Below are 18,291 nucleotides of genomic sequence, written 5' to 3'. Positions count from 1 at the left end.
CCAGAGGGGAGGGGGGTTAGGGGACTGGGTGAAAAAGGTGAAAGGATTAAGCAGGAAAAAAACAACAAACCAAACTCATAGACACAGACAGTAGTGTAGCGATTACCAGAGGGAAAGCTGGAGGTAGCAGGGGGGCGGTGGGGGGGACATTGGAGGGGAAAGGGGATAAATAGTGATGGAAGGAGACTTGACTTGGGGTGGTGAACACACAATACAATATACCAGTGGTTTTCAACCTTTTTCATCTCAACTACTAAAATTCTGCGGTACACACAAAATATATTCTTTTGCTGATCTGACAAAAAATAGGCATGTTTTTGATTCATTCACACCAGAAGGCTATCATTGCATTGGCTGTTGTCATTTTTTTATTTGACAATCCAAGGGAAAAGAGGTCGGTGCCCCCTGACTAGTCAGGTACCACATGCTTTAAAATTTCTTGCAGCACACCCGTTGAAAATCACTGCACTATGCAGATGGTGTATTATAGAATTGCACACCTGAAATCTGTATAATTTTATTAACCAATGTCACTCCAAATAAATTTAATTTAAAAAAAAAGACAAGGTGAATGCTTAAATCTTTTCCCTCCACCAATTTTCCAGGTAAGGAGTTGATAGCATTCAACTGTTCTCAGGGGTCACATATACTTTTGCTATTGAGGGCCTTTTCCACCATAAAAAAAGCCTAGAAATTATATTTTACAGCTGTGTTGGTATAAATGTAACCTAGGCTGGATTTATTATCATATTCATTTACTTCTGAAGATAACATACTGTGGGCTCTCGGTGCTGTGTCTCCTGTGCCTGTGCCGTTAGCTCCAGATCAGGAGCCCAGCAGGTTATAAACGAACAGGATTGATCCCGTGTGTGTGTGTGTGTGTGTGTGTGTGTGTGTGTGTGTGTTGAATGGGATGACCATCTAAAGGAAGGGACATTTAGGTCCAGCAGAAAATGTCCATGTAGGAAAGGGAGGTGGCTGGGTGTTGCCAGATGTTTTCACTTTTTCAGGAGAAACCAGAAATAGAGATTTTAAAATTTGAAATCATCTATTTTTAATTGTTGGCTCAGTTTTCTAAAAAAACCTGTGGCCAATTGCAGCCCGAGGGCTGCCTGTCTGAGGAGCTGGAGGCCGTGAGGATCCTTAGGGAGGGCTGCTGACCATTTCCATACTCAGTACCTTGCAGAAAGCCGGGCACATGGAATGTGCTCATACATACTTGCCGAGGAACGAATGAATGAATAGCGACATTTTACTAACGCAACTTATTAAGATTAGGTTGGATTTTATGCATCAAAACCAATGAAGACCAGAAAAGTAGGTACCGGATTGTGCTGCAAAGAAAACAAAACTGCCTTGGGTTTTTCACAGCAACTTAGAGACATGGCAGGAGTAAAAATGTGTGGTGAAAACCCTTGAAGCCAGTTTGTGAACTAGGTCATAGGTCAGGCTGCCTCAGGATGCTTTACTAATCAGAGACTCAAAGGGGGTTTCGTGATAGAATGCAGAATTATTATATTTTTGACTTTTTGAAAAATTTAAGGGAGAAATATTATTGTGGTGGAAAAAAACACACAATCTTGCAAAGACTGTTTTGTCATTTTTTCCTTGGGGGGAACCAGATACTCCTCACTGGTGAACATTTTCCCTCTCTACCTTCTTGGTTGCTAGATGGCAGGAGTTTGGTCAGAATCCACTGAGTTCATGTTAAGGCCCAGGGAGGACCCTGTCTGGTCAGACGAGAGGGGGAGGAGGGTAAAAAGAGTCCTGAAGAGAAATGGGGACGGAGAGAAAGCAGGGCCTCCTAGAGGCTTTCTCTCCATTTTTCACTATAATTCCCAGCTCTTTTGTCTCAGACATAAAAGCAACAGCGGTGCCTTGGGCTTTTCCTTAAGATGAGCCTTCAGGGCTCGGCGCTCAGCCCCCTGAGGATCTGGTATCTCGACCCAGTCTTCATGCTTCCCTGCTGCTGGGGTGCCTGCTGACTCCGCGTAAACCTCTGGGTCCTGCACTGCAGCCACCAGCTGTCTTACTTCCACAGAGAAATTGCTCATTAGAGATGTGTGTGTGTGTGTGTGTGTGTGTGGGGGGGAGGGGGAGGGGGGAGGGAGTATAATGACACCACCCATAATTACCCAGGTATTTCAGATGACGATGCTAGAACTTACTCTTTTTTCTCCCATTTCCCCCAAACTGACCAGTTTGGGTGCTGTTTTTAATTGTAGCCTACCTTTAGAGGGACCAACATTTTTGATACTATAATTTGCCACTTATGGTCACTAATGAGCACGTACATAGCTATTGCAGTGTAAAATATATGTGCACACACATCGTTCTCTTACACACACACACACACACACACACACACACACACACACACACGCTTGTTGCCCAAAAGAAAAGACTGAATAGTTAATGGAAAAGGCAATTGGCATACCCATAGTGCAGTAAATTGTCATCTTTGTACTCAATTATGCCTAATTCTAATTTTGATCGTTGTGTTTTGAGTTTGAGTGTTTGAGAGAAAAGAGGTGGATGATGGAGGTTATCCTGAATCACAGACTCTGAGAAGGTTTGCTCTTCCCAAATTCACCTCAGAGAACCTGGGAGGGCTGGGCCCAGGGTAAGGAAAGAGTCATTGTTTAGACCTGGGGCATCCTTTGCCCTGAAGGCCCTGCTTCCTGGTGATCCTGCCTCAGCCTGGCAGTGGTTGCCTAGTGATGCGAATAATGAAGTTTTCAGAAATGTTTGAGATATTAGTATTTGCTAAATATCTTATGTACATTTTCATTTGTCTCACAACAACTGTTTGAGGTTTGCTTGTTTCACAGATAAAAGAGACTAAGAAAGAGTAAAATGGCACCCCCCACCCCCCCACCGCCCCGGCTAGGAAATGGCAGGTGGGCAATGGCAGGTACCTTGTGCACCCCCCACTTGTCTGTATAAGGAGCCTGCATTCTGATTTTTTTGTGGGTTTTTTTGCATCTTTAATAAATAAAATGTTAAGTGATTGGCGGCCCCAAATATATGGCTCCTGTTACATGTGTGGCCACTCTGAGTAGATGACAGAACAGTGTTAGTCTACAGCATTTTCTTTAAAAAAAAAGTTTTTATTGATTTTAGAGAGAGAGGAAGCGAGAGGGAGAGAGAAATATTGATGTGAGAGAGAAACATCGATCGCTGCCTCCGACAAGTACCCCAACTGTGGATCGAGCCTGCAACCTGGACATGTGCCCTGACCAGGAATCGAACCAGCGACCTTTCCATGCACTGGACAACGCTCAGCCACCTGAGCCACACTGGCCCGGGAGCCTTCTTTTTTGTTTGAGTTACAAATAGTGTGGTGCCATAGCAGGGCAGTAACAAGTTATGCATAATTTTGTGTTTCTTAGTGATCTGCTATGACTTTCATTCTAATTTTCATAGAAGCTGTAAGTCAACCAGGAAAAGTAGCATTTACCCAGGACTTCAGTGCAATCTAAGTAGACCTAACCGAAGGCAGAAAGGATGCTTGAGGAAGATAGGCAGTGCATGCCAAATGCGTGAAATGTATCTTCTCTCTCTCCCGTTCCTTTTCCGCCAAATCTTCCTGGACGATGTGGGCAGTTGCTTAAAGATTCACGCCGTGGGAGCAGAGACCGTGTCTTCCTGCAGCACGTGTGCAGCACGGTGGAAAATGTATTAGCAAGAGGAGGTGGGGCTCGCACCGCGGGGCTGTTGGTGATTGTCAGCTCAGTAGAATTAGGCTTTACTAGGAAAGAGAAGCCCTGTGCTTCTCAGCCTGCAGGCTCCAAGACCCTGGGAAAATGTTCTGTTTTTAAGAGAATTGTTGAAATCGTACCTAGGAGGACGTTGCCTCAGAATCTCAAACTTTTTATACCCAAACCTTTATTTTATTTTTAATATATTTTTTATTGATTTCAGAGTGGAAGGGAGAGGAAGAGAGAGAAAGAAACATCAATGATGAGAGAGAATCATTGAGTGACTGCCTCCTGCACACTCTACACTGGGGATCGAGCCTGAAACCTGGGCATGTGCCTTGACCCGGAATTGAACTGTGCCCTCTTGTTCATATGTCAACGTTCAACCACTGAAGCCATGCTGACCAGGCTACACCAAAACCTTTAAAGGGAAGATGAAAGGCCTAACTGAAATTCTCTAAAACACTACTTCATGAGATGAGTGGCCGTAAAGGGTCTTACCCTGCCACTGGCAGCCCCTTATCAGGCCTTCTCTCTGGGAGGTGGCTGGTCAGCTGAGCACGCTGGGACCCTGGACCTGTAGCAGCAGCACTGCCTGTGAACTTGTTAGGATCAAAATTCACGGGTCCCTCCCAGTCCTTTGTTCAACTTGTTTATGAAATAATTTTAGAGATAAATCACCCCTACAGCTCCCCATGTAACCAGAAAAGTATGAAGAAGCAAGCACCGGTGCAGTCATACCAGGAGAATGAACAGGGAAGCTTTCAAGAAGAACTTTCCTGAGAAATTAGAGGAGGGTTCTCTGCTGCGGCACTACTGAGGTTTTGACCATGATCATTCTTTGCTGTAGAATTGGCATTGGGCATTGTAGGAGGCTTAGCAGCATCCCCGGTCTTTACCCACTAGGTGCTAGTAGCAGCCTTCCAGTTTTGGTTTGTGATAATTGACAATGTCAGTTGTCTGAAGACTTTGCTAAATGTCCCTGGAAGGGGGAAGGAGGCAGAGTCACCCACCCCTTGGAGAGCCCAGGCTTAGAGTGGTGCAAGTGAGCGCTATTGTCTTCAGAGGAGGTTGTCGGGAGGGATATTTTACAGAGGCAGTGGGCGGCATTCATAACAGGATAGTAATAGGTGCCAGTGCTCGCTGCTCACTAGGCATGGCTTGTGTTTTATATACCTCTTTTAATCTTTACAACAAATCTATGCTTGTTGTAAAGCAAGTACTATTTCCCCCACTTTATGGATGAAGAAACCAAGGTTTAGAGATTAAGTCACACTGAGAAGTGATATGCTAGGGGTTCAATCCCAGGTCCTTTTTTTTTTTAATATATATATATATATTATTGATTTTTTACAGAGAGGAAGGGAGAGAGATAGAGAGTCAGAAACATAGATGAAAGAGAAACATCGATCAGCTGCCTCCTGCACACCTCCTACTGGGGATGTGCCCACAACCAAGGTACATGCCCTTGACCGGAATCGAACCTGGAACCTTTCAGTCCTCAGGCCGACGCTCTATCCACTGAGCCAAACCGGTTACGGCAGGTCCTTTTCACCATTATGCTGTATTGCCAGTCATATACCTGTATGGATATACGTATCTCTATCTATGGGTCTTTTGGCCTGTCCCTATCTACCTTCCAAATCTGGGAGGGACTGGAGAGGGCCAGAGCCAAACTGTGACTTTCAAAACATTTGAGCTGGTACCAAAAGCAGGTACCCAAACAAGGTGTCTTCTGCCATTGCAGCCCCCCCCCTTTCCTTCCTTCCCGGTGCCCAGGAGCCTTCAGCCTCTGCCTGCTCCCCCCATCTCTCCCCTTCCCTCAGTGGAAGACAGCTCTGTGTGCTTATCGTGTCCTCTCGCAGAGCTCCGCTGCGCACCCGCCAGGCTCCTGGATATCAAAGGCTCTGCTCTTCAGGGCCTGGAGGGCAGCTCGTGTCATCAAAGGGAGCTGCTGGGAAAGCAGTGCTGACTGGACCCAGACTTCACAGGAAAGAACAGCCCGATCTCTTCTGATCCCAAGCCCCTCGGGTGCCAGGAGCTCTGCAGAGGTTGGTGTCTGGGTGGCTTTGTAAGCGCAGGTAGTGGAAGTGGGGTTCTTGTGATGCCACAAGGAAAGCATTCCAGGAGATCCACGTACGGGAGATGGTGGCGTGGTAAGATTTATTTGTGGCACCGGATGCAAAATCAAAGGAGTGCCCCTGGGTTTCCAAAGTCTCATCTCCTTCATCCCACCGTGAAAAAGTCCACTCTTGCCCTCATCAGACCCAGAAATAGGGCCAGTGTCCAGAGATTCCGTGCCATGTTAAAGCTTAGTCCTTTGGTGCCCACACAGTCTGCCAGGGGTCCAAGGCGGCTGCTAGACCTGCATGGTTGCTATGAAGAGTATCTCAAATCTTCCCGTTCTTGCACTAGCCTTGCCTACTCTGGCCAATGACCTGTTCCCAGGTGTGACTAACAGACAAGTACCTTCCCTCTGTCACCCAGACTTTACTGGGCTTGAGTCTACTCTCCCCCTGTCCAGTCCCTTCCTGTGGCCTCCTGGGGAGTGTTAACCCACAGTTTCCTGGCAAAGCGGCACAAATGGCATGCCTATACTACTTGGCCTTCCCTTTGCTCCTTTCCAGTTATTCATAAGTAGGTTAAATTACAACGGTATCATTTTGGGCCTCAGCTATCTTCAGCTGAAATTAATCTCTATGCCACTGTGGCACATCCTGGGGAGACTCCTTCTGAAGCCCCACAGGGTATATACCTAGAAGTGGAGTTGGTGGGAAAAATGGTAAGTCTATATTTAACTTTTTGAGTAACCAAACATTACCATGGTGGCTGCATGATTCTACACTCCCACTAGCAGTGCACAAGGGTTCCAGTTTCTCCACATCCTCACCGACACTTGTTATTTTCTGTTTGTTGAGTTACAGTAGCTGTCTTAGTGGCTGTGATGTGGGCAGATACAGGCTTGTTATCAGATCCTCTTCTCCAGCCCAGACTTTGTATTTGGGGGTCCTTATGCCTAGATCTTGCCTCCTCCTCATCCTCTAGGGATTAGCTTAATCCTCACTTCCTCTGCAAAGTCTTCTCTGTGCCTGCAAACTAAGTTATCACCCTTTTAAACTCTCATATCATTCGGTTTATTTCCTCCACAGCACTTGCCTTACTTTGTATTTATATAATAAGTAATTTACTTTTCAAACTCCTGTTTGAAAAGGAAGGGGCGGTGTTTGTGGGGTCCCCTTGTGAAGCTAGTTCTGAGCTCAGTGCCCCGTCCATAATAGGAGCTCAGTAAATGGTCTCATGAGGCCTTCCTTGGCTTGCCTGATGCTCATGTTTATGACAAGCTGAGGCTGACCTGAATGCAGGATGATGGTGAGCGTGTTATTATAAGTAAACTTGCTAGCTGGTGATGGCTGAATAGAAAACGGGTTTGACCTTCAGTTTGTGTTTTGAGCTGACTGAAAGGTCATGATGCATTGAAGTTCCTCCCATTAGAATTAAGACAGCCTCTAGGGTCCCGCAGCCAGCAGGGTGTTCAGAGTATGTGCTCTTCCTATCTTAGATTCACTTTCTGTCTAGTTTTCTTCATCAGTAAAATGGAGATCATAATATTACCTACCCCCCTACACATGAGGTGAGTACAGCATCGAACGAGTTACTATGCATAAAGTGCTTAGAACAAACAGGGTCTGGCGCATAGAAAGCTCTCAGTCAACAGTAGCTATTAATTTTCACTCTGATTCTAGAGAGACGAAGGCAATAAACAAGGGTTAAAGAGCTCCGCCAGTTGCTTCCTTTGTCTAGTTCTCAGGGATGGGTCTTGAAGGGGACTGACCATCTCTCTCTCTGGTCAGGTCCAGAAGTAAGGGAGTTTTAATTTTTGGTTCTTAGCCTTTTGGCAGTCCTTAGCATTTCTCTAGGAGTGTTCTTTGGTTGTGTGGTCCAGAGGGGGTCTCTACAATCAGTCTCTGAACATTGTCCCAGTAGGGACTCAGGATACATGGGAGGTTCTGCTTTCCCCTGTGGATGCCAAAAGGGCAGTGGATTCTCCTTCTGTTGCTGGCAGCTAGAGCTTGGGTTTGTGAGCCAATCATTGGCATTTAGATGCTTCTGCCTTGGAACCTTGGGTCTTGATAGATTCAGACGTAGGCATAAGGCCACACAGACTCTTGGCAGCTGTGGAAGATGACAGGGTCTGTGGTATAACATAAGTACCCAGTCACCCCAAGAGTCCAGGGGTGATGATGCCTATGGTGGCATCCTAGGCAAATGGTTGATTTTTGTTTTGTTTTGTGACATGTCTATTTAATTTCACAGAGAAATTACACAAAATAATAAAATCTAATAGGAATTAAGTAATTTTTAAAAATGTATTTTTTGATTTCAGAGAAGAATGGAGGCAGAGAGAGAGAGAGAGAGGAGAGAGAGAGAGAGAGAAAGACATCAACGATGAGAGAGAATTATTGATCAGCTACTTCCTGCACACCCTTACTGGGGATCGAGCCTGCAGGTGCCCTGACTGGTAATTGAACTGTGACCTCCTGGTCAACCACCAAGGTCAAACTCCTATTTTGCCTTTACCAGGTGGTTGAGGTTGACGCTCACCCACCAAGCCACAATGGCTGGGCAGAATTCAGTAATTTTTAAATAACTGATTTATAGAGCTATAACTTATTCCATACAACCAATCTATTTCAAGTGTACAATTCATTGGTTTTTAGTATACTCATATAATTGTGCAATCATTACCAAAATCAAGTATAGAACATTTTTATTACCCTTTACTCCCCAAACCCTGTATCCATTAGCAGTCATTCCCCTCTCCCCCTGCTCTCTCCAGGCAACACAAATCTACTTTTTGCTCGTATAGATGGCAAATTGTTCCTAAACCAGGACTTCCCTTGGGAGAAGATTCATATTTTAGGCTTGCATTAGTTACCTATTGCTACTGAACAAACTACCCCAAAATTAGCAGCTTAAAACAACATACATTTATTTTCTCACAGTTTTTATGGAGTAGGAGTTCAGGTGCAGCTGAACTGGGTCCTCTGCTTTTAGATGCCTCTCATGAGGCATCATGTGTTGGTCAAGGGTCTTACCTAAAGGCTCAATTAGGGAAGGATCTGCTTTCACTCTCACTTACCTTGTTGCTGGCAGGACTCGGTTCCTTGAGGATTGTTGGACCGAGGGCCTCATTTCCTTGCTGGTTGCTGAGTGGAAGCCACCCTCAGCTCCTTAGCCAGCGTGAGAATTTGCTAGGACTTACGATGGGGTTATGACCTGACAAATTCTTTGTAAGTTGAAAATGAGTGTAATACACTTAATCGACTGAACATCGTAGCTTAGCCTACCTTAAATGTGCTCAGAGAACTTACATTAGCCTGAAGTTGGGCAAATATTCTGAGTTTCATCTAAAGAGTAATTGCCTTTCTCTTCTCACCAGAAGCAGGGGACACAGATAGGCATTTTGTACACTTAATGAGATACAAAACAAAAACAAAAACAAAATCCAAAAACTGCCAGCAACGCTATATTGAATTGTTTATCCTTATGGTCATGGGGCTGGCTGGGAGGTGTGACTCACTGCCACTGCCCAGCACCACGAGAGAGTATTGTTCTGTATATCACTAGTCCAAGAAAGGATCAAAATTCAAAATTTGAAGTACAGTTTCTACTGGATGCATATCGCTTTTGCACCATCATAAAGTCTAAAAATTATTAAGTAGGACCATCATCAGTCAGAGACCATCTGTACTTGCCCACTATTCTGCAGTTTTGTGAATCTGGTTTCTATTGATCTAGTTCCTTTATCTGTGAGCTATTAGCACTGCTAATGACTCCTTTTTTTTCAAAGTTGTGTCTGAATACTTTACTACCTCAGAGCCAGCTAGCCAGCATACATCAAAAACTAGTTTAGATGTTAATCTCCACAAAGATCATAGAAGAGAAGTTAGGAACCCTCAAATTAGCCTTATCAAAATTGTTAATGGAACAGCCCATAAATTCTCCTATCTAACCCAGGGTTTTTCCAGTTTATCCTCATTTTGGCTATGACTAGAAGGTTATATGCGTTCTTTCTTAAAGGGTCTGCAGAATTTTAGTATCAGACATCCAGTGCCAACTAGCTTAAACAAGAAAAGGGAATTTGTGGTCTCACATAACTAGGAGAACTACTGGGGTGGCTCACAGGAGCAGAAGAACTGCAGAGCTCCAGGGCGCGCAACCAGTGGCTCCGTGCGGGCAGTTCTCTCTGAAGCTCTTGTTAACATCTCATCATCTTTGTGTCTCGCTTTCTTGGCCTCATTGTTCGCTATTGCAATCATGCCTCCATATGTGACTTTTAGTTTTTCAGCCAGAAGAGAAAGAAGGGTGGGGTCTGGTCTTTAGTCCCAATGCCAGGAAGACGGGATACTATGCTAGGCCAGGCCTGGGCCACATGGCCATATTCCTGTTGTCAGAAGAAGGACCACGAAAAAAAAACTACTGCTCAGTACAGGCTCTGGCTCAAGCCCGTTGTCAGTGCCCCCTACCCCAGGCATAGACAGATCAACCTTGTAAATGATCCCTGAAATATTCAAAATCCCCGAAAAGGAGAAGACAGTGCCATAGGCTATGGTAAGGCCCTGCCTGGGAACTGTGGCTTGGGGGAATTCTGTTTTGGGTTTTCACAGAGTCTTAGAATTCATTTCATTGCACCCAAGGTCCACTGTTTTACCTATTGGTAAAATAGAGTCACACTGAATTTTTCCAGTATTGATTGTACTTGTTCCCTAACTACTTGACAGTTGAAAAAAAGTTATTGATGGGGATGTGAAGGCCAGGGATGAATGGAAAATAGCTGCCCCAAGGTGGGGGAAGTGAGGGCATATGCTGGGGGGTAGGGGAGGCCAGGGGGAGGTCAATGGGGGGGGGGGGAAGAAGACATATGCACTACTATTTGTAATACTATATTTTTTTAAATATTTTTTATTGATTTTTTTACAGCGGGAAAGGAGAGGGATAGAGAATTAGAAACATTGATGAGAGAGAAACATCGATCAGCTGCCTCCTGCACTTCCCCTACTGGGGATGTGCCCGAAACCAGGGTACATGCCCTTGACCGGAATCGAACCTGGGACCCTTCAGTCTGCAGGCCGACGCTCTATCCACTGAACCAAACCGGCTAGGGCCTATTTGTAATACTTTAAACAACAAAATAAAAAATAATAAAATAAAGAAAAAAGAAAGAAAATAACTGCCCATTTCATGGGCTTATGACCAAGGTTAAACTACATTAACAAAAGAGGCCAGAGCCTCGCCAGCCTTGATCAGTGGTTGAAGGTCGACTTATGAACCAGGATGTCATGGTTCGATTCCTGGTCAGGCACATGCCTGGGTTGCGGGCTCAATCCCCAGTGGGGGGCGTCAGGAGGCAGCCGATCAATGATTCTCTCTCATCATTGACCTTTCTATCTCTCTCTCCCTCTCCCTCCTTGTATAGTTATAAAGCACCTCTATTATTGGAATTTTTTTCCAACATAAAATATTTTAAAAAGCGGCCAGAACTTTTTATTTACTACTACCCTCTGTGATTTATGGGCATATTGTTGACTTTTGTTTCTAACCTTTCAAGTAAGGAATATTTGACAAGTTTATGAAATTCACATGTATTCAGAGACTCATTAATCTTAGTGCCAGGGTAAGGCTTGTTTTTAGACCCATGGGATCTTGGATCTTGATCTTGGATTGAGATCAAGATCAGTCAGACTTGACTTTTAGAAGAAGTAATGTTGTGCTCCCTTTAAATATGTATATTGACACTGGAGTAATCCTACTAATTCTTTCAAGGAAGTACTACAGTGGGGTCTCTGTAGGGAACTCCTCTCGGTCTAGGACCCTTCACAGTTGCTTGGGGATGTACTTACAGCTGATCACTTGTTCTTTGGTGGTTCTTTATGGAGGGCCCTGACTGTGCTAAGTGATAGAAGCAATTGTGTAGGATAATCTGCCTGATCCTACATACTTAGAGCTGATTTAGGGTTTTACCCCAAGTAAGGAAACAGCTCACTTCTAAATTTAGATTGGGATCCAGTATTAAGGATGGCAGTATAGAGAAGATAAAACCTACTTGATATCTCCCAGCAGCCAAGGGGCATGTAGAGGGTGGGAACTTGGTTCTTGGTTTAGACAGACTTGGGTTTGACTCTTAGCAAAGACACCCCCTAGCTTTGTGACATTGGGAAATTAGTTCACTTCTTTAAGCCTCTGTTTTCTCATCTGTAAAATGGGACTGATACAAACCCAAAGGGATTGTTTGATGTGTTTTAATAAGATAATCCAAGGAAGACATTTAGCACTGTATGGGCACATTGCTTGAGAATCACTGTGAAAAATTGTAATAACCTTAGGAATCATGATTTTTTGGTCCCTGTGTGTCGTCTTTCCATCATGCACTTATGACCTTTCCCAAGTCTCCATACACAGAGCAAACCACCACTACCACCTGAGGGCAGGGCATGAGGTCTTCAGCAGAGACTTTAGAACCAGGGTGACATGCAGGATTTACATGCAGGATTCAATTCTCAGAGATCCAGTTCCTCAGCTGCAAAGTGAGACAGTAACACAGGTTGTGAGGGTTAGAGATGATAATGAGCTTTTAAAAAATTGGTTGGCATTTGAAAAATTCCTTATCTGGCCATCTCTGTGAGTCCAGGCCATGGTGGCGGTTTAAGTGAGGATCTCTAGAAGACAAATCTTAGCTGTCCCTGATGTCAGTGTTTTCCTACTAGCCCTGAGCCAGACTTCATTGCTTTCAGTTCTGGCCTGCATGATTTCCTTCAAACCAAGGTCGCTGGAGCCATGATAATGGGCACTGACACTTGGAAATATGCTCTTCAGATAACTCATCCTGGCATGATTGCCAATTAAGAGGCAACAGAGAGATCACTGTCAGCCCCACTGAGGGGGGATGTGTAAGACTGAACTACAAATGCACACTAATATGGTTGTGATTTTGCATCAAGACTGGCAAGAGACATTAGCAAAGAAAAGATTTGTTTGATATAGAAAAAATAATGTTCAAAGGTCAAAGTTTCTTGAGGAAGGTTCTCTTCGCTTCTGTCTGGTACCGGAAAGCTACAAATCAATAAAACGTCTGCGTTTTCCCAAGTTATTCATTCTTCGTATCGCAGATTCTTCCCCTGACACCACTGCACATGAGTCCCTGTTCAGGAGAAGAAAAGCATGGGGATGTTTAAAAGCTCTGTGCCATCTGCTGACATTGTCCCTGCTTGTGCCTTGCAGCCTACTTCTGCTTCCTCCTGACTGCTCTGGGTGTGACAGCTGGTGCCCATCGCTTGTGGAGCCACAGGTCCTACAAGGCCAAGCTGCCTCTGAGAATATTTCTGGCTGCTGCCAACTCCATGGCTTTCCAGGTAGGGATGGTGCACATTCCTCCACACACATTCTAGAGTCTAGACTCAGTGCTCTGACCCCAAGCACTCCCTGCCTCTCCCGAGTTTTAGCTCCTTGGAGCTTTACATACTGTAAAATGTCACCTGAGGACTGCGTGGCTCAAGACATGCTGAACCACAGAGGAGGAAGGAGATACCTTCCTCCAGAGTCCAAGCCCTCCATATGCCCCGAAACCCTCTATTTTTGTCTAGCTCTAATGAGAGCCAAGTTCCGTGTTGAGTATGCTATGTACATATTGCATTTGATCCTCCCAGTAACCCCATGCATTAGGTGCTGTGTGTTCCTGTTTTACAGATGAGGAAACTAAGGCTTAACAAAGTTAAAGAACGAATCTCAGGGAAGGTGGGGGAGGGTGGATGGGTGGGAAATAATCAACTAAAGACCTTGTATGCATATATGCAGAACCCACGGACACAGACAATAGGGTGCTGAAGGCCTGGGGTGGGGGGTGGGGGTGGGGGGCAAGGGGCAGGTTGGACGGGGCCAATGGGGGGGGGGGGAGGAGACATATGTAATACTTTCAACAATAAAGAATTATTTAAAAAACCAAAAAGAATGTAGCCAAATTATATGACTGAAAAATGGAACATCTAGAGTAAGCAAATTCGGGTCTGATACAAAGCCATTACTCCTACAAAATATACTTTTGAGGTCCCCCTCTAAGTTTGTAGTGGAAAGTCCATTCAATATGGAGTCGAAATACTCAGGATTTGAGTCTGCTGGTTGCTAGTTGTGTATCACTTACTCATCTCCAGTTTCTTCATCTGTAAAAATATGAATGTGACTTCACTCCCAGAGCTGTTACAAAACCATTGAAAATTTCAAGGAGCTATAACAATGTAAGAGAGCGTCACTTACACTGCCCTGGGATTGGGCCGTCATTCTCAGGACTGTGCCAGTCCTAGGCTGTTTCCCACCAGCGGGGCCACTTTCTGAACTGCTGGAAGTTTGGATGGATCACGGATCTCTGTTTTCCAGTTCCTCCTCTGATCCAGGCAGGGTGAGTGGAACAACCTGTTCTCAAAGTCTCTGCCCGTATATGAGTGCAGGTGATTCCAGACCCATTGAATTTTCACCCATTGGGAAGAAATGGCAATTCCCCAAACTGCGTTAGGATCCAAGGAAGCAAGTGACCCAGAAGCCGCTCTGTGACTTCAGCCACGCACGTCGCATGGCCACCTCTGCAATGGGCCTCCCATCCCTGTAAGACAGCCTGACCTTCAGCATTTCTCTGCATTGCTCTTGTGTCTAAGAGTCTGAATCCCTATTTAAGGCTTCCCTCCTACAGTTGGAGCATTCGTAAAGCAAATAGGATCTAACACAATAGATCGCGTAGGGAGCACAATTTGTATTCTGAACACCTACTGGTTATAATTCAAGCACCGTCGGGAATTAGAACCGCGGTTCTCGGGTAGAAGCTGTTGGGCACAAAGGAGTGGTTGGCAGCTTCTTGGTTTTATGTTTTGTTCACCTCTGGCATCATGAACTGCGCTGCACTTTGTTTTGACTTCAACCATCTTAGTTCAGTGTTGTGCTCTTTCATCGTAACAGTGAGTTATAATAATAATAATTTAGAAACTCATTGATTCAGGTCTTAGATGCTATTTAGGCCTTAACTCAGTAATTTTCATTTATTTTGTTTAAGCAGCTTATTATTTTTAGCCTCCAATTATACACTCATATAAAGCACCTCTGTTATTGGATTTTCCCCCCAACATAAATAACTTGAAGTTGAGAGCCTAAACCTCTTTCCCACTGAAACTATTTGTTTGTAACTCAGTTTTTTAGAATCTAAGTTTCCTTAATAAAACGTCCCATAATGGAACATCACATGGTGATTTTAAATTTACTTTAGGGAGAAGGTTCATTGTAAGCCCAGGTTCTGGAATAAGTTCTCGGCTCTGCCATTTGCTATATGTGGGCCTTTGTACAGGTGTCTGTTTCTTTAAATGCAGAGGGATCAGGGTAATAATACCTACCTCACAGAGTTGTTGGGAGGATGGAATAATGAACAAAAAAATGCCCAGATTATAGTAGCACTCAGAGAATATCCTTACCCCTCTTCTTTGTTAGAATTGGCACACCATCTCATTCATTTCTGTATTTTAGTGCCTATCCTATGGAAAACCCTCAATGATTGTTTGTTAAATGAATGAGTAGTTTTTAAAAATATTTTTAGAAATCATCAAATGGGAGCCGTGCCTGCGTGTCTCAGGGCCACATTTGTGGTGGATTTTTTTCATTTAACAGGTATTTATTGAGCACCTACTGTGTGGCAGCCACTGAGCTAAGCCACAGTGGGTCTAATGGTTAGCAAACACACAGTCCTTGCCTTCATGGAGCCCTCTATCTAGGGGGATATTAGAATTTCCATACTTTCCCAGTGGAAATGTCAGTGCTCCATGGGTCTGGGGTTTTATAACAATGTCACTTAGGCCAAGTGAGAGGTACTTGTAAGATCAGCAAAGGGCCAGCTCCCATACAGTGCATAACTGTGTCAGAGGAAAAGAATGCAGTCGATCCACACCACTTAACCATAGGAACAGAACCACCTGGGAAAGTAAAAAAATGTGCTGTGATCTGCCAGTCTAGGGTATTGACCTATAGCTCAGAGTCATTGATTTAGTTTCCCTTTGATGCCCCCCTGGATTTTTAAAGATAGTTTCAAGGGCTCTCTTCTGCTTTCTTCCATCAAAATGGTCAAGCCTTTGGCCAAAATGGACAATGCCATGGTCATCTCTGAGGATCAGCAGGGCTTTTTCTAGATGCTACACACAAGATCTTGATCATCAAAAACAATCTTCTTAAAATTGGAACTTAAACATTTGAAATTCCCTTTTCTCTTTCTTTCGTACAGAATGTATGTACTGGGCAGGGGACTCTAGTGAGAAAGGTGGAGGTACTTTTAGTCTGAAAAGATGTCTTTCCACTGATGTCTTTGGGTTTTCCTAGAGACTTCTTCTTAAATAGAGATTAAGGCCTTCAGTCCTTTCATTTGAAATCCCGTTATCATGCAGGAGCCCCGTTGATGTGGAGATAAGGGGAAGCCTCCTGTAGCCCTATGATTGGGTTTCAGTCGTGGTGGTGAGCCCGAGTTGAGTATTTCCCTCCCCACGGTCAGTCAGGCTTTGGTAAAGCCCAGTGGAGTGGGCTCTGGTAAAATAGTTTCTCTTGAGAACAGACCTCACTAAGGAAAATAGAGAGCTTTGTGCAGAGCTGACATTTCAAAGCAGTTACTTTTTTCCTTTTCCTGCTAGAAGAGCAAGGGAATTTTTCCAGCTACTCATGGTGAGAACCTGGTAGGGCCCTTAGAGCTAAAATTCATGAACATGTGGAGCCCCCTAGGACCGAGCCCTCTAGGAGTTTTAAATTATCAAGCTTGTCCACAATAAGCCTCCAGTAATTCATCAATTACACTTTAAAGTATTCCTGCCAGTTCTAGCTTTTGCTCCTGGGCGTCTGCTTCCAGTAGGCTGTGATTCTCTGTAGCTGCCTGTTTGTCTCCCTAGTTTTGGGGGCAGCAGTTTATCTGTGATCTTAATTCTCTGATAGACCTAAAAATTGTTGATTTTCAGTTTGTTTGGCTTTTTTTTTTCTTGTTGCAAGGATAGGAGTGACTACTTCCAAGCTCTCTGCACATCAGACCAGAAAGTGGAAGTTACAGTGTGATTTGTGAATATGTCAAGTAAATCACATGGCCATGGAACGTGAACTTTGGCAGGCATATAACAACAAAAACAACACGTTTTGAGTGCTAACCACTTGCCAACATTTCATGAAGTACATCAGCCATCTGACAATACCCCTACAAAGTAGATATTGTATTGTCCTCATTCAATAGGAGACAAAATGGAGAAAGAAAGAGGCCATGTAACCTGACCAAGGACATACAGATTTGATGACAGAAGGGGGATCCAAGTGCAGATGGCTTGACTCCAGAGTCACTTCTCACTGCTGCTCTAAGGCCTCTCCCAGGGTCCAGGTGTACCTGTACCCTTTCATTTTGCAAATACACCTGGGCTAAGCATTGTTCCCTGCAGTGGAGAACAAGACGGGTGAGGTGCCTGTCCTCAGAACGTGTATCTTATAGTGGGAGAGAGGAGCAAATAAATAAGTAAACAGAAGAATATGAAGAATTTCAACACGGCAGTGTGACAGAGAGTGACAGGGAGGCAGCTTCTTTAGAGAGGATGGTCCGAGAAGACCTCGCTGAGGAGGTGACAGTAGAGCTGAGACCTGAGGGAGAGAACAGGTAGGGGGAGAGCATTCCAGACAGAAGGAGGAGCCAAAGCAAAGTGGGAACAAGTATGGTGCGTCCAACGAAGAGAAGAATGGCCAGTATGGCTGGTTCACTTGAGTGCAGGAGAGGGTCTTAGAAGAGGTCAGAGAGGGGGACAGGGGCCACCCCAGTGCAGAGCTCTGTTGGGCATAGCAAGGAGGTTGGATATTGTTGTAAAAGCCATGGAAAAGCACTGCAAGATTTTAGGGGTGTGACATGGCCTAATGTATTTCCATGGCACAAGGAGGACTCAGACCACGGTCATGAGAGCCCACAGACGTTTGTGCCAGATCAGGATCATAGACCAGCCCCACGCTGGGTCTCTGAGTGTGCACATCGAGGAGGGAAACTTGATGATGATGAGGCGAGGCTCTGGAGGACGGCTGGTGTTCGCAGCAGTGGGAGCAGTTGGTTAGGAGGACAAAAACCTGGGCAGGACACTACTGCCGGCTCGAGAACCCTGAACCTTACGTGGCTCTCTGTGCAGGTTCTAACGCTCACTGCAGACATCCTGTTTCAGCACTTGCCGCCTTTTCTAACCACAAGCCTAGCTTCGGATGCACAGCCTTTCTTGGGCACGTCAGAAACAGGCTTGCCTTTCTCTTTTCAGGCTGGGTGGATGCTGTCGGTTTCCTCCTCCCGTGTAAACAGGCAGCAGCAGAAGTGGTCCTGACCTCGAGGCCCGAGAAGCCTTCCCAGGTGGTTCTGGAAGGTCGCTTGCATGCCTGCCTCAGTGTCTCCTTCCACGGCATTTTGCCTCCTGGCACATTTGGAAGTCAAGTGGAAAAACAAATAGCTTGGCCGTCTTTGAGCAACTCCTGTGCTCATGGTGATGGTGATTTATGGAGTCAGTAAAGCATT

The 18,291-nt window shown here is 44.9% G+C and overlaps 1 protein-coding gene across 1 annotated transcript in view; it reads left to right on the top strand.

Annotated features, from left to right (window-relative positions):
- Positions 1-18,291, top strand: part of SCD5 (stearoyl-CoA desaturase 5) — a 150,626-nt gene that overhangs the window by 70,265 nt on the left and 62,070 nt on the right. The window contains exon 2 of the mRNA XM_036337755.1: positions 12,981-13,111. Within this exon, the coding sequence (XP_036193648.1) occupies positions 12,981-13,111 (131 nt within the window). The remainder of the gene's footprint in view (positions 1-12,980; positions 13,112-18,291) is intronic.

The sequence above is a fragment of the Myotis myotis genome, unplaced genomic scaffold (assembly GCF_014108235.1).
Source record: "Myotis myotis isolate mMyoMyo1 unplaced genomic scaffold, mMyoMyo1.p scaffold_m19_p_1, whole genome shotgun sequence".
NCBI lineage: Eukaryota > Metazoa > Chordata > Mammalia > Chiroptera > Vespertilionidae > Myotis > Myotis myotis.
The sequence above is the reverse complement of the archived record's forward strand: the minus strand, read 5'-3'. Positions and strand labels throughout refer to the sequence as shown.